The following is a 22668-nucleotide window of genomic DNA, read 5'->3' as shown; positions in this document are numbered from 1 at the left end:
ATTCTGAGGTGAGGCTCAGGCATCAGTATAATTTAAACTCTCCTTTACATTTAGAGTAGTTTATAATGATAAATCCCAATTTCAATATGCATGAAAATCAACTAAGAGCTTTAAAATTGAGACCAAGGCCTTATTCAAGAATTCCAACTTAAATCATTCTGAGGTGAGGCTCAGGCATCAGTATAATTTAAACAAACAAACAAATAAACCTCTCCGGGGGGTTCTAAAGTATGTTTGGGATTGAGAAATAATTCTACCTCTTCTAATATATTATTGACAGATTAAAACAAGTATGTTCTGCTTTTCCTGCCAATGGTAATATTATTCTGAAACATTTATTTTTTCATTGAACTAACAAGTTCTTTAATGTCCCCACCATTCAGCAGCCCCAACCTTAGATGGTCTGGTTAGCTGATTAGGCTCAGCTTTCTGAGGTTGTCACTAGAACCATGTGAAGCGATTTTCCTCTCTTACCCCATTGTGCTCAGCTCCAGGTCCTAATCCTGGAACTAAATACCTGAATACTTTAGGTCTCTGTGTCTGAAATGATCATTTTAGCATGCAAACTACTGGTTAGACAAATTTGGAGCTGCCACATTAATGGTCATAGGATTCTGTTTGAATCTGGGTGGAAATATTAGCCTGAGTCTTCAGTATTGCCTGTTTTTGACAAACCCTCCTTTCATATGTATAACTGTTCAGTTTTACTTCCCTCAAACATATAGCTTTAGTTAACATTATTTACATTTCATTCCATTTTTCTTTATCATTTATTAACCTTTAATAAATATACAATAACTCAGTTCATGTATCTTACTACATTTATTTTTAAATATTAGCTTGTCCTTTTAATAATTTAGTAACCTAATTGAAAATCATTAAATGTATTTTATATGTTGATGGCTAACTATATTTCTTTTGATGATTTGTTAGTATATGCTAGTATAAATTATTTAGCGTTTCAATTTTTATTAGCTTTTATATGTTCTCAAAATTTCTCATATAAATAAAAGATCTTGTTACAATAGCCTTTTAAGTATTAGGGCCACAGAAACATCTATTTTTCCTGCTAAACAGTTTTGTTCTCTTCAACTGAATATATACTATATAACTTAATAGATTACCCTTGGCTGCTGGGAAGCTCAGAAATAAATTTATACTTTTGTTATTTATTTTCAGTCATAGTATACAAGAGTAAACTAGTTGACACATTTTTAAACAGTTGAAATAATAACTAACTAATTATAATCAATTTTCTGGCATTCTAAGTGTTTTCAAGGTTCAAACACGAAAATAAGTTCAAGATATTGTCTTGAGCGTAAATAAATTCATACTGGTTTTTGTGTGTGAAATTAATACGAAATACATTAAAATTAACTACAGAACAGTACAAAAATTCAATCAGGATTTCAGAGAACAGAAAAGTTCAGTAAGGAAATTCAGAATTTCCTAAATCTAAATATGAAACTTTGCAAGCAAATTAATTTGGAAGGCATATGTTAATTTGCATGCGTGTGAACACGCATGCAGAATGGCTTTCCTTACCTTTTCTGTTCTTTTCATTTTTGTATATGAATTTCTACAAGGAAGCTGCTGGAATAGGTAGCTGCTGCTCTTTTGAAAATTCTTTCTGAAGCCTAACAAATTTAAAGTTTCCAAGAAATACTAAATTAATCCATCAGTATGGTATCACCTTCTGAAAGGACACCAGTTATTTTCTGGGTGAATACACTAGTTGTCCTGAATACTGACCATTATTCTTCTCCAGGAACACATCTCTATTGAGAAACTCCAGCTTCGGTAACATTTTAATTTGCACAACTAACCGAGCTGAACCATCATTGAAATGTATGTGGATTTAAATCAAAGAGATTGTATTAGAAATAAACACCATTAACCCTATGGCAATTACATTCTTATCTTATCAAGTAGAAATATCAGTTGTATAGATTTCAGAAAATTACCCTGAATGGCTGAGGCCTTCCAAATAGCTAAGTTTTGGTCTTTTTTTTTTTTTTTTTTTTAAATCTATTCATTTTTTCACTTTATTTGGGGAAACATTTTTATAATTTCTCTTTTAGTTTGTTCATCTATTTACTTATTGCTTCAGCAAATATTTGCTAAATGAAGCAATGAATCAGACTTTGGGCTACTTGCTTTTGGAGATATAAGGATGAAAAACAATTTCTGTTTCTTCGGATGTTAGAAGTACTATATAGAAGAATCAATGAGGCAATTTATGATTTATTCTAATTGATATAATTCATGTTCATACAAATGTATACGTGTATAGTAAAGTGTAGTCACAAAATTTTAAATTTGGTTTATTTTTTAAATTGCATTATTCAAAGGCAGTTTTAGAAGGTTTAGCATTTATTGCTATTGCTAGGTACCAGGTTGCATGCAATAGTCACTTTAACTCCTCAAAATACCCACTTTGAGACATAAACTTAGTCTTGCTTTACAAGGGAAAAAAAAATAAGGCACAGAAAAATTGAGAAAATGTCTCAAGTTTAGTAAATATGTCAAGAATCCAAGTTTCAATTGTATGTGTAATTCCACAACCTAACCTTATTAATTTCTGCCACATCATACTGCTTCTTGAAAAGCTGTATATTCTATTTTGCTGCTAAGACTGTCTACATGATTACAATGATTATTAACCAAGAGGTGGCATCATCTTATTACACATATTAATGTATAAAACGATGGATACTGAGGCTGATCTAGCTGAGTTCCACATAACCAATGATAGAATTTTGAACCAGATCAAAATGTAGAACTTGCAATTTAAATAGATTGATTTACTTTCTGAAGATCATACATCTGTTGTCTTCATAATCAGGAATTAAAACAATTTTATCTAACAGCAATTTCAGACTTCTTTTACTCCTGTCTTATTTTCAGGCACTTGTGTTTGACACTATCATAATATCTTACGAACTTTATTGTATTCACTCTGTGATAACATGTATACATCACAATTACAGATGATAAAATTTAGACAACACAATTTACCATTTTTATCTCCACAGTCTTTATTTCTTTTAGGTGGAAGACCAGTGTTTCAATGTTTTTGGCCTCTAGGAAATCAAGCCACACTGCTCAATGAAAGCAGTCCTCTCCCTTCTCTACATTTTGAAAAATTTTTGTGGTTTTTGCTTGATTGCAGAGTAGGGGTGGATAGGAGGGTGGGAGGGGTTGACGAGGAAATTCAGTCGTCAAGAACCAAAAATCTAGAAGTCCTTCAATACATAGGGCAGTTGTATACAATGAGCTATCCAGAACTCAACTCAAGCTTCAAATATCCTACAAGACAGTCACAAATGTGAAACTCATTTATAATATCTAAATTTAGAAATTAACTCACATATATGTGTGTGCGTACATATATGTATATATGCACAAAAGCATTGTTTTATAGAGTTTTACTATACACTTCAAATTTTTGAAGGAATGCAATATGTTTATAAATTGAAGGATGACTTCACTTAATTTCATTTAGAACATTATCAAGAACTCATTATCAGTTTTAAAAATCATATCACCCAAGAGATCACTACTCTCAGTATTTGAGTATCCAGTAAGAGTCTGATATGAGTCTGCTTTCTTAGCTGTCACATTCATGATTATTCTACATATAAGTAAAACACTGGATTATGTCCTCATATTTTCTCCCTTATTTTTGTGCACTTACATATTGGAGTATTCTCTATTTTTATTATAAATTAGTTTATGTATTTTCTTTATATTGTAATTTAGGTATAAAATTGAGTTTTGAAAAGTTATGTATGAAGATAGGTACAATAAAAAACTTCATATGAAAATAGAAATGGGGATGTTACAAAATTTATTTTATTAAATAGAGGAACATGGCTCTAATAGAGAATTGGGAAGTATAATTTGCATTAGGTATTAGACATAGGACATTAGAAATTAATGTAATCTTTTGGGCCTCAATTTCCTAATCTGTGCTATAATATTGGATTGTCCCAGGTAATGGTAGAAAATTTTTCAGTTAAACTTTAGTGACTGCTCATGCTGATGTTGATTATTAGATTAAAAAATTAAATTGTTAAATTTAATTGTTTTACATTTTAAAATAATTGAAACCAGAATGCCTTTTCTTTGGTGATAGGATATCGTTTTGATTTGGCTAAGTAATTCAAACATGTTGTCAGAAAATTCACTTTTCTGGGTATCAAAAAATATTCTGTAGGTTTAGAGTTCAGGACCCTGTAGGTTTTATAGCACAATTAAAACTCAATTATCATAAAAAGTAGTAGCATAGACTCATATAGATTAGAAAGATACCTATGTAGATACCTGGATTTCTTGATTAATTTATGAAATAAAATAACTGATTCTATAAGTAGAAAAGAAATATTTGGTGCCATAAAAAATAGAATAACAAATATCCTTGTGGTTGATCTTACTTATAATTAAGACCAATTAAAAAAAAATTTCTTTTCTCAAATTCTTTTTACTCAAAAGAATTCGTCATCGGAATGTGTTTATCTAGGAGCAGATATTCCTGCATCTTTCTCATTTAAAAAATAAGTCTTGGAATTTAGTATTTCTGCCTGGGAATATACTCTGGGGCGGGGGTGGGGGGGCGGGAGGAAACAAACTTTGTACAAAGTTTCTAAAAGAATGTCTGAAGTAAGAAACATCAGAAATTGCAATTTCTAGGAACATAAACAACATCTCTTTTGGAAGACTTTGAGTCACTAGGTAGCAAATGCCTTCCAAAAAATGATTAACGCAGGTAAGTGCAGAGAGAAAGGCTATAATCACTCTGTCTTAGCCCCTGTCAACTTTAGTTATTGTTTCAGCTACTGGAACAACAGAAATGACAGATACAGAACAGAAATAAAGATAAAGCAACAAAATTATTGTCTCTTTTTTTCTCCTAATAACTAGATCACTCAAAAGTATTCAGTTGTATATTGCTAATCAAAGAAGGCTTTCCTCAATAAATGTGTAGGTAGGACCACCACACAAATTAATGTAGTACTTAAAATTAGAAACATTTATCCATTTATTATATTTTTATCAATATAGGTCATATTTAAACTGTATATGCTTGTATTTTATCATGACCTTACTCTGAGATAAACTAAAAAAATAAAACCTAACTCTGAGTTTAAAAGAAAAAAAATTAAACCTATTAATTAATTTGTTAAGGTAAATATTAGCAGATAACTAAAAAAGGTACAATATATTTTTAAAAACACATTTTTCTTTGTTTTCTTTCTTTCATGTTTGAAAGGATCTGTTTTTCTGATCCACTGATCAGTAATGGTTTCTATAATATTCTTATAATAAAATAAGTGACTTATAAATATTATATCAATATTTTTCTCTTCAAACACTTAATTCCATGGTATACCATGTTTTAAAAAAATGATTTTCTGATAAGAACAAAGCTACATACTGTGTTTCATTCTGAAGATTTATAATATGCATGAGAATGTTAAAATCTTTAGGATATTATGCAGTAATTAAATCTATCAGACTTCATTCAAACCGTAGTTTCAATAATGTGCTTGAGCGTAGTTTAATTCCTCTGGATATTCAAGAGGATACACTTTTCAAACACAATTTGTAAGTGCATTAGCATTTTACTGAATTCGTTTGCTCACAATGAATAGGTTTTCAAGAATCTCTCCAAACTTTTTCAATTAATATAAATATAAATCAGTTCCTATTCATTAAAGAAAATACACATTCAAATATTTCAGATTGTAATGTTTAGATTTTTTCCCAATCTGTCAATTCCCTTGGTGATATTTGATCTCTCTATTCCTACAATTTTTCTCTACTATCATCTGCTTCATCTAAAGTTAGAAAATATACAACTGTGCAAATAATATTTTCCTTTATGTAATTATTATTTCTCTCACTATTGCATTGCCACAGTACTTTTTGATTTTGTAAGTTGAACCTTGTTTTACATCTCTTCTTATATTTCATAGTACTTTAAGTCTTTTATAAAGTTTTTAAACATTCATAGCTATACTTTCTTCTACTTATAAATATCATTCTTTTTAACTCCATGGTTTTATACCATCACATATTTCTGCAGTGCCCTGTACAGTGCATTCTAAAATGTAAAAATAGCATTCATTATTTTGGTTTGCTGACCTTTTTAAAAAATATATATATATATGTATATGTGTGTGTATACATATGTATATGTGTGTGTATACATATATATATATATGTATACACACACATATACATATATATATATATACATATATATATATGAATCAAAAGCATATATATCAATTACATTAGTACGGTTTCCCAAAGTAAACAAAATAGGAGTTATGAATGAGAATAATAGGAAACACACACACACACACACACACACACACATTCTCTCTCTCTCAAAAGGCCTGGTACAGAAAGATTACTGAAGATCAGAATAAATTCAACTGGCTACATGTGAATTTTTCAGATAAAGAACTCTTAGCTTCTGTGAAGATTTAAGAAGAAAAATGCTCCAAAAAGCATCCTTTGATTTCTAAGACTTTTCAACTCAACTGGACAGGCACATACCAAATTAAAAATTGATATTGATCACACTTTTGTACATATAAGTTAATTAAAAAGATAAAAACTAGGTAATCCAAAGTTATGAATAGATAGGATATTAGAAACACTGGTTCACTTTTTCAACAGTTGTCAGATAACAGAAGAGTTTTTAGAGTTTCTGAGACTTTTATAATATTGTTATAGTCTCAGAATATATTTTCAGAACAAATGGTATTTTTTTCCAAGAGAAATATCTTGTTTTTAAACTTTAAACATAAGCTAGATTGTATCCTTAACCATTCCTAACAGGAGATGATCTTGCTTCTCAGTTACCCTCAGTCTCAAAGTTCCATGGTTATTTTAGTAATAGATTATAGAAACAACTGATTGATCACAAAAATAGACAATTGAAAGTATAATACATACTCAGAAATTGAAATCAATTAAAATGCAATTTAGTAACAAATATAACTTATATACTAGTTGTAAAATTATGACTAAGATATAGGAAACAGTGGATAAAACAGAGTACATATTAATAGTAAATTCATGCTACTGACCAGGAACATTATGTCATGGCAACCATGGAATCCTGATTCTTGGCAAAATAGTGAGATAACTTTAGACCCAGAGACATACGTTTATCCAATTAATATAATAAAGTCACAGAACATAAAGCTGAGGGAAACAGAAGTTAGGTCTTATGCACTACTGAAGAATGGGTTATACCTCCACATAAAAGAAATATTTCAGAGTTTTCTTTGCATTTTAAATTAAAACGATCAAGTCCATCTACACCAAAGAGGATCATCTAACTGATTCATTTTCTTGAACTGTATTATTATTAAAGAGAATAAAAACAGAGAGAAACCATCCTTTTTTTGTAAAAGTTAACTGTACTCCTAAATCCATGTGACACTTATTGAAAGATCAGATCTAAATTATTTCTTTAATTTTATGGGAGACTTGTATCATAACTTTCATATACTTAAATTAACTTAAAGTAGGTCCTGTTTACCCTGAAAAATAGATTTTTTGCCAACTATGTAGAGTGCTATTTGAAAGAAAAATAAAAGTTTATTTATTGCAGTTTATTTCAGAAGCTTGAATAGAGATTTAAAGGCAAAATTCATAAAGAAACAGATTTTGTCTCAAAAAAAAATTGCTCTAGATTAAAAGTAGTTGCCTCATCAATTACCTCTCATAAAATAAAAAATAAAAATATTCAAGTGGTGATTTAAAATTCATTTGTCAGAAATGTTAGGGAAAAAAGTGTGCTTTTTTAGATACAAAATCAAATAATAGCTATATTCAACTCAATTGACATTCTATAATTTTTTGAAAGTTAATAGAAGTCATCGTGAGTTCAGAGAGGTAGACAAGATGTTTCTTGTTTGAAGTCAAGTGTTATATTCAAAGCAGAATTGTTATTAACTTTATCCTCATTATGTTCTTATACTGTAAGACCATAAATTTATACACAAGATTTTTTTTTTTAAACAAATGGAACCTTTTTGAACAGTGTCATCGGTTAAGTGTGCTAGTATCTAGATTTGCCTTGGAGCACCACAATCTTTGTTGCACAGCCTCGAAAAGAAAAGGAAAAAAAAAAAATTCACCCACAAGCTAGTATTCACCAAGATCAGGCTACTTTCATTTACTACTATAGAAAACATCATTCAATTCATCTTCAAGTATGAAATCTGTAACATATACCTGAAAAATCATGATTTTGCAAGATAACCATTTTGTTTCTAAGAAAGAATTATAAGGAAGAAATATTATTTTGGTTTTTCATGGTTTTGTTTGGGGAGGGAGTGGAGAAAGAGACAATTTAAAAAATAATCTATAAAACCTTTTTGCATCAGCCTAAAGTTTTGATGTTCTTTATTATAATCATTTTTATGAAACTAAGATAGATGTAATAATAGAAAATGCTGAATTATCTAAATCTGATAGCACCTCACATGTATTAAAAGAGAGAAAATATAAATGAAAACAGTGTTATGTCAAGATTTGATTTTATTTATAGTTAAAAGAGAACAAACTTTTTTCTATCCTGAGTCTTCAAGTAAAATAGAAGAATTTCCAAGGAATTCAATTGGTTAGAGCAGAACTATATAAAATTTTTGTTTTTCAAAAACAGAAAGAAACGGAAGCTACTAGAGACTATATAACCTTGTGATTTTTTGTTATAGTCTTATGGTCTCTGGAATCAAACTATACAGACACATATTTTTTTTTTTAAGCCAGGTAATTAGGGTACAGGGGCTTTACCAAACTTGGTAATATTCATGTAATCAGTTAATACTGAAAGTAAGGCTTAAATTCAGTATCCCATTGAAAGCATAATCTAAAAGAATTAAATAAACTTCCAACTCCTCATTCTAATATTTATTTTATAATCTTATCTTTAACAGAATTAGATTACATATATTTAATAAATCTTAATTTTCAATTTGAATAAGTAAACGTTTACATTTTCCATTTTCTAATTGTAGTTTCTCAAGAACCTAAACAATAGAAACAAAATATACATCGTTATGTTACATGAGCCATTAAAGAGGTGCTGTGATATGCCAAAACCTTCAGAATATCTATTAAACAGTTTTAGACAAAAGGCTATAATAAATGTCCTTGCAATGATGGTGGTGTCAAGTACTGATCTCTTTTGAAACAGCTTTGATGATTCTGTCTCCAAATTATTAACTTCTCTTAACACAATAGAGACAAATAGATAAGGAACACTTTTAAGGAAAATAAATAGAAGTTCTTTGTGTTTATTTGACTACAGTTTTAAAGGGGGCAATGTGTCACTTATAGCTTGATGTTTTCTTCTTTATCAGTTTCACTAAGGTTTTGTAACATGTGTCAAAATAATGTGATGCATGCTAAACTGTGGGCTCTACTTTGTAAAGGAGCAACTCTACTTAGTTTACTAAGTAAATCAGTACTTCAAATTTTGCTAGGCTTATTTTCATATCCAGTAATAAATTAAAATATCACTTGTTCAAAGGGTATTGTAACATATTAAAGACATATGAATAATAAGGAGAAAACAAATGCATTGCTAGTCATGAGGCATGTGGAAATGACCATATTTGAATCCTTAGTTTGATCTATTTTTCTATAAAAAAATACATCCAAGGATAGCACAATGATTGAAAGCACTAGGTCTGGAAGGGACCACCATGATAGAATCCTGTTTCTGCAGGAATGTGGCTTGCTCCTGGGCAACTGCTAAACTCTGTGCCTCATTTTCTTCATTGGCAAAATAGGGATAATCGTAAAAGTGCCTGCCAAATAGGAATGCAATAAAAATAAAATGAAATATAAAGTGCTTAGCATGGTATCTAAAGTACCATTCTCATTCAATGACTTAGCTAATATGACTAGTAAGTTGATATCTCTCATACATCTTAAAAAATGAGAAGAATAATGAAGAAAGTGTTTAAACAGTGAATAAATAATTTTTTTTAGAAATGTTAAGTAATTTTAAAAATTAATTGCTCATTTTATTAACAAAAACATTACCTTTCTCTTAAATTAATTAGAAATTATATGAAGATAAAAATAAGAAAACCTAGATGTGTGTAAGAATATAATAAACTTTGTAACATTTTCTCAATTTTCAGGCCTAACCAGATTTTTTTTGGGATGCTAAAACTGGTTTATTAGAGAAGTATAAGAAAATGATTATGTAGTTCTAAGTTGAGACAAAATTGGTTAATGTCCTATGGGGAAATAAAGCTGTAACCTTTAATGTTCTCTTCTCGACATTTGTATCTCCACAGGACAGAACTTTTTTCCAGTTTAATATAATTGACATTACTGTGTAAGTTTAAAGTGTACAGTGTATTGATGGGAAATGTGTATATACTGCAAAATGATTATCACAATAAGGTTAATTAAAACATCCATTACCTCACATAGTTATAATTTTATTTTTTGGTGGTGAGAACTTTTAAAGTAGACTCTATTAGCAATGTCAAATATACAATGCAGTAATGTTAACTATAACCAGCCAGAAGTATCTGGTTTGGACAAGGATAGAAAATGGAAAGTTAGAATCATAACTAGGCATATTTTTTAAATGCCAAAACAAATTCTTTAAATTATACTAGAAATATCTGATTACTAGACCACCTAGAGGAGCTATAATTGCCATACATAAGAATAGATTAAGAAGGAAAGATAAGCAGTTATATAAAAAGAGGTTGAAGTAAATATAGGATCGTTATGAGGTGTTATAGAAGTATTACTTATATCAGATCATACTAGAAAATAATACCACATCCAGGATAGTGATTTACTTGATTGTCTTTTCAAAATCATCATCCACTAGCTTCATTTAGAATTTCTCTACTGTATTATAAGGCACATATTTTTGTACTATATACTTATAATAACCCTGAAAGTTAGAAAATCCACATATTGGAAAACTAAAATTTATAAAGACTAAATGATTTGCTTATGGTCACATGACTTTTAATTGGAAAAGATAGACCAAGAATTTTGGTATAGAATTAATTGATCAGAGTTAATGCTTTTAGCACAAAATGAACTCATCAGGTCTTAGCCCATTATTTCAATCTGTTTTAAGCTTTCAACTGTCCTGTACCAGTGCTACTCACAATAGCCAGTCCACAATGATAAGGTGCAAGTACTAAAATGTAAATCAATGCACTTCTTTCTTCTTCAACACACACACACACACACATACACACACACATACACATTTTGTTAGTTTCCCTAGGATAAATATTAATCTCCCTATATAATACATGTATATATGTATATATATTATATATATGGATATACTTACATATGAATAGGTTTATATTCAATTGAATTAAACAGAGTGCTTAATGATGTAGATTAGGCATTAATAAACTGCGGCCTTTGGTTGATTGCCTATTTTCATACATAAAGTTATATTAAAATACTGCTATGCTTATTCATTTATATATTCTCTGTCGACTTTAGCACTATAAGGCACGTAGTTGTGATAAGGCAAATATGATTCATGAAGCTTCAAATATTTAGCATCTGGTCCTTCAGGAAATGCGATGGAGGAGTGAAGAGACTCGGGGTTATTTTGTCTTTCAGGCATGCACAGAGTGGGCGGTGGGTGAGGGGGTAAAGTCTTGTAACCACCAAATCTTATTCTTCTGAACCCTGAGTGTTCCCAGTTGCTAAGGGCTGCTGTCCTCATAGGATAAGGGGAAATCACTGGACTTTTACTATTCCATTCTATAGATCCTAAATATCCACTGTAAGTGTTCTTCAGGGAGAGCATAAAGTCTCTCCAACTAAGGTCTCATTTGAAACCCAGAGAAAGGAGATAGAGAATGGGCCTGATTGTGAAAGGAATTCGTTCTTTTTTTTGTCAAAGCTTAGGTTGATTTGAGGACCCCAGAACAGACAGAAGATCATTTCATTCTTTTCTAATGTTTTCATTTCCCTTTTTTTTTTAACCTAGGGCAACTAACCAACATCATTTCACATTTCAAAAAAATGATAACACCGAAGCTTATGCAAATCATTCTAACAATTCTAGTTCAATTAATAACTAGAAGAAAATCAGTTATTTTTTCTCCAGAATAAAGTTTATGAGTCAAATTCTCTCTGTGGTAGCAAATGTACCTGAAGAAAGTTTTAAAAATATTATCTACAATTATCTTTTTCACTGAATATATTATTCAATTGGATTGGTTCAAACCATTAGCTATTTTTAAATCCCTTGATGTGCATATTTTAGGCAAGTATAAAGCATATAGTTTTCAAATGTATCATGTTTAAGTTTATAATCAAGAAATTCTCAGTTAACTTACATGTCTCTGTGATCCATCATATTCACATCTTTCAATTTTTCCTAGACTTCCATCTGAGAAATACAGCTTCTCAGCACGATGGTCAATGGTGAGTCCATTTGGAGTGAGTATGTCTGTACTGACTACCACTTGGGCATTTTTTCCAGTCAGAGTAGATCTCATGATGCTTGGATGCTGTTCATTCCAGTTGGTCCAAAACATTAAACTAATTAAAATAAAAATTTTGAAATAAATCACAATGTTTATTTATAGTAAAAAAACATTAGTAGAAACATGGCAATGTTAAGCTATTAAAAAACAAAGGAAAATTATTTGCCTCTTATTCTATGAACCTTAAGGAAATTTAAGTAATAGGGGTACATTTTTTCTAATTTCTTAAATTAAGCCTGGAAACTATTTCTGAAAAAAAATTATCCTGTGTTTTTTCAAATAGTAACTTAATTACATTACGTCTGTTTGATGCATGATGAAAATTTACTTTAATCAGATACAAAAGAGTTAACTTAAATTTTCTATGAACTGCAGATATAGTCTAACTTATTAATACCTTGTTTCAGCAGACCCAGTATGATCATTTGGGAAATTGTTCTTAAACTATTTCTTTCTTCAAATAGTGAAAATCAAAATCTCCTCTTTTTATGGTTTTTTTTTTTTTGAATTCTGCATCCTCCTTTGTATATGTTTTAGAGAAATAGTTACTAAACTCTTACATTTCTTTAACATCTTTTTTTCCTCTTCTCTTTTTGTCAATGTGATATTTCTATAAATTACAATGTTGTTTCTGGAATTGCAGGGGTCGCTCTCAAATCCTTAACCCATTTCCCATTTGCCCCAAGAATATTCGCCAGCAGCGCTTGTAGCTGCAGCGTTTACTGCAGGATAACTCATGGATTACAGCCGTAATCTTATCCCCAAAGTTTGCCATGAAATATCTTACTTTTATTATTATTTTTGCATCACTCTATTATAGAAACAGTCTTTGGAAACAAATGACATCATTCTATTTATATCATTCTGTTTTTAATAGTGTTTTTTTATTTACAAAATATAGTAATTCTCGATCACTGAAAATGTCAAATCCTAGAAAACGTAGCATTCCTACGAGTGATGTTAACATTGTTCTCGAACAGTTGTTAGCCGAAGATTCATTTGAAGAATCCGATTTATGTGTATATTTCTGTTACATTAGGATTAGAGACAAGTTCTGTTTAGAAATAACTTCAAGATCAGGTTTTATATTTTGTTTTCACATTGCAAACCAGTCAGATCTGCTTCAGTCCCAAAGAGCATGTTTATGTAAAATTAAATTAATGCTGGCAGTGAGCTGATTTTTTTTTTCTAAATGGGAAATGGATTAAATATAATATTTATTACTTACAGATGTTATAGAGTGCTTTAAATCAGTGTTAAACTATTCTTTGAGGAATTCCTAGGATTCTATGGACGACCTTAGAAGTCACTGGAAGAGTAGAGAAGCTGCAGTGTTGCAATCTTCAAGTCCTAATTTTACTAAAACAACTCTTCTTTCTCCTCTTTTATCTATCGGACTGTCCCTAAGAGTTTATTTGAAGATCAGTGTTGCTGCTTAGGATATAAAAGATAAAGGAAGGAAGGAAGGAAGAGAGGGAGGGAAGGAGGAAGAAAGAAGGTAAAAAAGTAGGAGGTAAACAGGGAAGAAGAAAGAAGAGAAGAAGGGAGGAAGAAAGGGAGGCTGACCGGAAGGCTGCTTTAAATATTTGAAAAATATGTTTAATAAATACTGACAAAGAAAAACTATTTGAAATAATAATTCATATTTACAGTAAGACTACATATATCATTTCTACATATAATCATTTAAAGGCAATGTAGGATTACAACCAAAATATTTATTCAGTATGTAGTTTTTGAGTAGTACGTGAAAACTTATTACTGGATAATATTCAAGCTCAAAACAAAAGTCTATTTGCTAATTTAACTAAATAACCTCTACCAATTAAGAAAAGTTGGGTCATCTATGTTCTTTGTTAAAATAGTTCACAGTATTTTCATCTTCTTTATGAAACATAGTATTCTAAGTGAGCACATGTCAAAAACATTTTGTCCTATGAATTAGAAAATTTGCAAAAAAAAAAAAAAACCCAAAACAGAATTCCACTTTCTCGAATTATTCAGTAGTTTTATCCATACACTGTGACATTTAAAATTTAAAAAAAATATTTAAAACGTTTAAAAAGTTATGAGTTATTAAATACAATTTATCTGAAATATTTTCCTAGACTATTGGCTTTAGAATTATTGAATTTCTGAGGTATTAGTGTTTCTTTAATTTCATCTTTCATTTTCCAGGTTAGCAAACAGAGGTCAGAGTTTGAATAATTAAAGTTTAATAACTGAGTCAAGTTTTCAACTCAATTAGTCTAACTTTAAATTTTAATTACATATTATTTCTCAATAAAAATATTTTGGTGGGTTTAATATTAATTTAAAGTTCACTATATTCAAGATGAAAGTGTAATTTTGACTAATAAATAATTATAGTATAAAGCACTTATTAATTAAAACTAATCATATATAATATCATCAGTGATCTCTCATGTTTATTTCAAAATTAGTTTATAAATTTCTTTGATCAACTATAAGACATTTGTTATTGTCCTAAGACTCTTCAGATGAATTGTCAGAATCAATTTAGTCGATTCAAGTACAAGCATTATAGTTCTAGGGCTGTGATGTGAGCAGAACTAGCTCTGCCCAGGCACCTGAAGGCCTGTGTCTGTCTGACTAGGTCACCAGAGCTTTAAGGTGCAACGTTCTCTCAACGCTCAGAGTCTTTATTTATAAAATGTAGGTATTTAATTAAGTGAATTAACTGTAATCTCATTTATAGCTCTATAAGAGTGACCAGATTTAGTTATTCTCACACTGAATAATTTATATAGTCCTTTCTTCTCTCAAGTGGTCAGTGTCAGTGTTTACCAGTCTTTTATGTTTTATTCTTTAATTTTTCTTCACCACACCTATTTCTGCTCAGTAGAAGCCAGATTGGTCTGATTTTTGTTTATTTGTTTCATTTAAGAATAAAAAGATTTTCTAGTAGTTACAAATATTCTTACCAAATTGTATGCAACTGGAACTCCAGAGATATATATATTTTTTTCTACGTAAACCAAGCTTTGTTCTTCAGTTTTCATATAATTGCTTCCCTTTTGACATTGACAAAAATATGACTTTTTTCTAATTTGTTTTGTTTTTTATTCACTCTATACTATATCCTGAGCATTTTCTCTTGTCATAAATTCTTTATAAGTATTATTATAAATACCTGCACAATGTAAGTGCTGTTAAGTATCTGATGTTGAAAATGTAACGACGCAAAGAGATTTGTTACTGTTTTTTCTGTATTTTAGTTGGAGAGATCCCAGTTGTTAAAATTACTATATCAAATTATAGAAATGGCTTCTAGTTTTCAAAATATGTTAATAGTCTTTTTTTTGTTGCAAATTTATCATTTCAATTAGCTATATCTAATGTCTTTTTTATATACTTTTTCCAGCACAGTATTGTCTCTATTTTCCCTTTCATTATTTAAATTTGCTTTTACTGAATTTCTCATGGAGATGATATCGATATTTAAAGAGTCCAGAATTTAATTATTCATATTTACAATGCTTTTATTAAAAAACAGTCCTATGAATTATGAAAAACACTTTGAAGAAAACTGTTATTTTTAAAGTTAATTTGTTTTAAAAATAACATAACTGATAGTCTTTGACTTGTAATAAAAAAATAAAAATGAACTTTTTTTTGTTTTTTGTTTTTGTTTTTGTTTTTGTTTTTGTTTTTACTTTTGGCATTCATCCAGGGCTAGCACATGTGGATGGTCATCCTCTGACATAGTTATGACAGCTTCCCTGACAAACGCTCCAGGCCGTGTTTGGTCCACTGTATGTCTGGTGATGGATGAGGTAGTAGAGCTGGTCCAGTATAGTGTGTCCCAGGCTCTGTGATAAGCAAGTCCTTCAACGGAACCCACATCTGATAGGGAAAAGAAAGAATATTTACACTTTTATCTACAAAAAACTTGTCTTCTGGAAAAAAAAAGCATTTAAAATATATATGTGTATATAAATGTTATTTTATTAATCGTTTCTTCACAAACTCTGCACAACAAAAATATAATAATTGTGAAGCCTACAACTGCTAACTGATTACATGCATAAAAATGAGCTGTGAGCTGCTCATGGGAACATTTTTGCAAAAACGTGTCATTAAAGACTGACTCTTGTCACTCTCTCAAAAAAAAAAAACTTAATTGGGGAATTACCTTTTATTTAGAAAAATTATGGCTCTCTTTTATTTTCATATCTTAAAAATTAATTTTTAAAAAGTATTCAGTGTGCAAAATTTAAAGATACTTTTGAAAATCTCATGTCAGAGACACCATTTAGGTACAATCATAATAAATTTTCTCTTGATATTATGTCTGGAGAGGTCAAGGAAAAGCAAACATATCAAAAAGCCGAAATCCAACTGCACACTTACAACTATCAAAGAGTGGTAGAGAATGTTTCAAGAAATCAGTACAGAATGTTCTTTGATCCCAGTCAAATAATATGATATAAAAACAAAATAAAATAAAATCAATTGCCAGCTAAGGTATGCTTTAAATGTCGTTAGACAAAAAAAAACATGGTAGTACATACATTCTAACACATAAAAGTAACAATATGTGTGGGCGCCAGGCCTGACTGGCCCAAGGTCTGGCTATGATCCAATGTCTAGCTGTTATCCAAGGCCTGGCTGATCCAAGGCCTGACTGGCTCAAGGTCTGTCTGGTCCAAAGTCTGGCTGTGATCCAGGCCCATGGCTAGGAATAGGACCCCAGACTTAGAAACTATGTAAACATACTTCAGCTTATTGTATCATGCATGTGTGGCTGAATGCCACTTTTTTTTTTTTTTGCTATGTGAGGAGCCATGCGGTCTCCTGGAGAAAGAAGGAGAGCAGAAGGAGAGTACAAGAAAGGGAAGCAGGAAAAGTGCACGCAAGACTGAGTGCCCCATGCAATGGACTGCACTCCCCAATAGAACTGCACTTCCTAGAAGAAGTGCACTCTGCACAATAAAGTTGATGCCTGCCATTTCATTCTCATGTCTAACTTTTATGCATTCATCCAACTGGGCCTCACACCGCCGAACCTTCTGGGTCAGGTCAGCAATACCTCAGACCCTGACATTTGACGTAGTCGACATGATCGAGCCGCTTGACCTTGGCTCTGACAATATGAAAAAACAATTATTTCTTAAAATTGTGTTCCCAATCTCTAGGATAACACAGAGGAGCAGTTTTATTTTTCATAGAGGTGCTCAAGTACATCTTTAATTATAAACGAATTATTATAGTTTTTTCTTCATGTTATTTGTTTTCCTCTATTATTACTCTTACCACATTTAAGAAAAAAACATGTATAACTTTGGAAACCATACTAAGAAATTAACATTTTAACAGTCAGAGCCTTTCTATTGTTTTTCTCTCAAAGAATCTCTGAAAGGAATTATTCAACTCTTCTGAAAGTAGGTAAATGATAGGGTTATTTTTAGGTTTAAAATTGGTAAATATTTAGTTTAGTATCAATAGGATTTCGTGAGAGTGGAAAACAATATTAAAGCCATTTGAACTAGATTTATTTAATGTGATTAATTTTTTTCATTTTTTTCCTATACACAATACAAAAAAAAAAAATCCACTAATAAAAAATTTAATAGCTACCATTCAATTGAGCAGTCTTTCTGCTAGAAAACGTGTTACTTATTTTATATACGTCACTCTATGTGTAAAGCTACTCTGTAAAGTTTGTTTTATTGTTCCTCTTTTCTATGATCACAGAACAGATAGCCTTAAAGAAATCTTTTTAATGCAGATTAATCTGCTTCCAAAAGCCTATATTTTTTAACACCACTATCTAGATATGCGTTTACAGCACCTATCACTATTCTCAATCTACACCAACCAGGATCCAAACAAATGACTTATTAGTTTCAATTTATCTGACTCTGGGTGACTTGCATAACCAGTAATTTACCATGAGTAGCTTCCTTTTACACAGTCAACAAAACAATTTACAAGAAATTAATGTGAGTGATTAGTGTGGAAATCTAGGTCAGAGATGATGGAAGAAAAATTACAAAACGATCTTAATAAAACCTGTTAAGCTCTTTTTACATGAATCATCTGCTGTTCTGATTTGAGGTGAGGAGGTTGATAATGGACAAAGTGTTTCAGTTATTAATTAATAAATCATCCATTCCACAGTATTTTTTGCACTATCGAATCATTTCAAAAATTAACTCTATTAGTAGTATGAGCAGCATTACACTCCTTCATAATTCACAGATAGAATGAGAAATGGCATAGCTTTGAAAAATCCAAGCAAATCAGACTCATTAATCCATCTTTACTCTATATCTTCCACTTCAACTGAATTTGACAGATCTTTTTATGGCCAATTTTCCCTACAAATCAGGAATAAACCACTTGGTATCACCATTGAGATATAGCAGATGCTTCTTTTGTACAGTTGACATAGTTCCAGGGTTTCTATAGTAAATAATACATCTCACTGTCTAGGTACAATCTCTTAATTAACAAAGACAAGCTTTCACTACCATTCCAAAAGCAGTTTTAATTCCCTGGAAACAGAGTATCTCAAATATTTCCATGTTAGAACAGATTCTGCTTTATATTGAATAATAAAAAAAGTCCTTTTTACTTGATTTTCCCAGGGAAAAAAAGGAACAATTTGCCCTAAGGAATTATTAGAGCAGATTGAAACACTTTGAGGCTTTTATCTGACAATGCATCTTTTTCTTAACCTCCCTCACTGTATTTTTTTTTTTCAGGTTTAAAAATATTAAAAATAATGAGTTTTAGCCAGAAACCCAGACTCAGCTGAAAATTGTGTTTGGACTCAGATATGTCTTAACAAATGCCTCTAGTGGGTGTCGCCACTAATAAAAGCAAAGAAATATAAGCAATGGAAACATTGAGCATATAGTAAATTATAGTAGTGTCATTCCTTTAGGAATAACAAGATAAAACACTGACTCAACCAAGACTAAGCTAACATTGGTATGAGAAGACTGCCAGGAAAAACAAGAATTTCAAAGTTTCAATACTCTCAGGTATGTTGTTCTTCATCCTCAGGGGAAAGTCTAGGAGACCTAACACACACAGGCTTTCTTTGAGAAATATAATTTAGAAAGTGCCTTAGAACCTAACATCAATTCCTTTGTGAACGTGAGGTAAATCTTCAGGCCAAAGCTATGAAACCACCTTCTTGAGAAAGAGGTGATTCTGCCCATTTCCAGGTGTCTGGATTAGAGCCATCAGTTCCCTCCATCAGTTCATACAATGCAAAACATTCTTGACAGCAATTCACATAAACAGAATAGACAATGCTTTCTTAATGTGATATAAGAGAAATTGGGAAGTTCTTCTTGTCCACATAAGACCCAACTGTACTTTCAAGTTTCTCAAGGTACATTATTAGATAGATATGAATTTCCTTGGTTTAAGGCTGTCTCTAGATGTTCTTGGTTAAAATACTTTTTTTTGTAAATAATATTCTTCAAAGAATAACTTAATAAGTTGTTAATGATTAGTGCTTTATTATGTATTATTGTATTCCATTATATTTAATGGGCCTGAAAATGTGGATATTTTTTACGTAGAAGAAGAAAAGATGAGCAACAATTTCAAAAATAGTCTTGAAGGCTTTGGGAATCTAGAAATAGAACACGTATTACATGGGATCTTAACAGAAATGCACCATTATATCCAGTTTATGAGCTATTCACTGGTGACAAATTAGTTATTTCAAAAAAAAAAAAGTATTTCCTGTGCATTTGTCAAGTGAACATGTTTAGTCAAATTATAAATGTGGTGTACACAATTAATAGAATTGGACACATACATGTGGCTTCTGATGCCCTTATGATTCCTGTTCCAAAATGGGTAGGGCCTTCTAAATTGAGTCCAGTCAAAAGCATCTACAGTATTGATGTCTGCATCAGAAGCATATCATTTTATCCAGTCATTCATGTATGCATTTCGTCTCTTTTTCCTTCTTCTCCTCCCCTTCATCTTTTCTTCCTCTTCTTCTTCTTTGTCTTTTCTTCTTTCAACTCTGCCCTTTTTTCTCCAGATATCTGGTCTGGCCTTACTGATAACTATTTTCTCTCACATCACTTTGTTTGCTTCTGATTCAGAGTGAGAAAAATAATATAGATGTGGCCATTTAAAAATGGAGTCAGTATCGCCATCCCAGAGGAAAAGCCTTGCACATCTTGCTCCTTGAAACTTTAGAATGTTTGACTTGAGCAAAATAACATTTGGCCTGGGTCAAAGCAGCATTATGTTTCTTATCTTCCAAAACACTGTTTTAGACCTAACAGAGAAGCAGACGTCCAGACCACAAGCATTAATAATTAGGAACTTTCTTTAGAATCAGTAAACAGCCAGGTATAGCTAAAGAAAAGCTTAGCTTAACCATCAGTAGAATTTTCTTTCTTCTATTCAGGTAATTATTTCCCTTCCTTTTCTCATAAAACCCCTTGCCTTTTTCTTGTAATTGGAACACTACTTGGGTTTCTGCCTGATCTATTCCTATCAAATTAAATACCACCTACTGGCTTATATATTATTTTTCTTTGTCCCTTCCTTGCTTGTTTCTTTCATAATACTAGAATGTTCTTTGCTATTTGTGTTTCTATTATCTGTCACCCCACTAAAATGAGGACAGGAAACATGACTGGCTGTTCTTAGTTGTATCCTGCACAGCAAACAAAGTTCCATGCACAGAGCAAGCAACCAAAATTATTTGTAAAATAAACCAATATGAATTTCTACTACATTAATCCATTGAAGGCAGAACCTGTGTATTTATGCTTTAATTCTTATATGCCCAGGACCTAGAATATTGGATAAGCATATAGAATAATAATTAAGAGTACATTATCTGAATTCAGATAATGACTTTGAATCTCTGCACTATCACTTTACCAGCTATATGACCGTGGCAGTTCATTTAACTTTTCTGTATTTTCATTCCCTTGTCTTAACATGGGAATACTAATAGACCAATAAGGCATTTTCAATGATCATATGAGTTAACATATGTAAAGTGTTTAAAACAACGCTTACTACAAAGGGCTTAATGTATGTCAGCAGTATTATTATTTTTACTGTTTTAATCTATTCCAGGCTATAGACAACTAGGCTTAACAACATTGATGCTCTGTTGGAAAAATTATCATTCTTGTTTTTTCAGGAGTAGAAATAATGGCTATTACAGGGATGGATTTCTGAACTCTGAAGCCAATTTACAAACATAATTCTTTATTATAAGAAGTTGGACCTCAGTTTTTTCATTCCTCATCTCTTGTTATAAGCTCAGCCATTTAAACCACTTCTGTATCTTTGAGTCTTATTATTACTTGTAGGATAAAAGGCATGAATAGAAGCGATTTTATTTTTAAGATAGGCAGTTAATAAAGCAGGAAAATAGAGAAAGGCTATTTCAGATAATGGGGATAAAAAAAATACTGACTCTCTATAGCCAATTTTTACAAAGAAAAGGATGGAAATTATATTACTGGAAATAGAAACATTTGGTACCTAAGAAGTTATAGAATGTTTTGACATTCAACTCAATATGAAATGGTACTAGACTTTTATTTAAATAGAGATTATGTTCTGATCTTTTAAAACTAAGATATATTAAAAATTTTGTTTGCTATATACATATAATAAGCTTATTGCATAAAATATGATATTAAACACTATATTAAAATACCATAGTGCAAAAAAAAAAAAAGCTCTTTAGGCTCCCTACTAAAAATATCAATAGGAAAAATAAAGGCTCAGTTTATAACATATTCCCTATTGAACTACAGTTTAAATAAATAAAATTGATCTTTATAATTTTAAATGGAGTGGAAAGTACATAAACATAAACACACTTAACTAATGTTTAAAACAAAATGAAAAGTTAAATTTTATTCAAATATCCCAATTAGAAGCAATTATAATAAGGAGAACAATGTATTGAGCACTTACTTACTGTGCGACTAACCATGTCAAGGTGATACATAAAAATAAGAATCTACAATCTACTAGAAGAAAATCTTTTGCTTTCACTAAGATGCTATCAATTAAGTGCTAAATAATGTGATATAGATTTTAAAAACTAAGATAATTCAGAGAAGTACATGTACTTTTTCACATTAACTTCAGTCACACAGCCATTATA

At 30.7% G+C, this 22668-nt stretch overlaps 1 protein-coding gene across 1 annotated transcript in view; it reads right to left on the bottom strand.

The window, feature by feature from the left end:
- LRP1B (LDL receptor related protein 1B) overlaps positions 1–22668 on the bottom strand; it is a 1708438-nt gene that overhangs the window by 301117 nt on the left and 1384653 nt on the right. The window contains exons 42-43 of the mRNA XM_011354519.1: positions 16205–16394; positions 12378–12582 (exon numbers count right to left, since the gene is read on the bottom strand). Coding sequence (XP_011352821.1) covers positions 12378–12582; positions 16205–16394 — 395 coding nt within the window. The remainder of the gene's footprint in view (positions 1–12377; positions 12583–16204; positions 16395–22668) is intronic.

Source organism: Pteropus vampyrus, unplaced genomic scaffold, assembly GCF_000151845.1.
Source record: "Pteropus vampyrus isolate Shadow unplaced genomic scaffold, Pvam_2.0 Scaffold17, whole genome shotgun sequence".
In the NCBI taxonomy this organism is placed as follows: Eukaryota; Metazoa; Chordata; class Mammalia; order Chiroptera; family Pteropodidae; genus Pteropus; species Pteropus vampyrus.
This window is presented reverse-complemented; position numbering and strand designations above follow the sequence as displayed.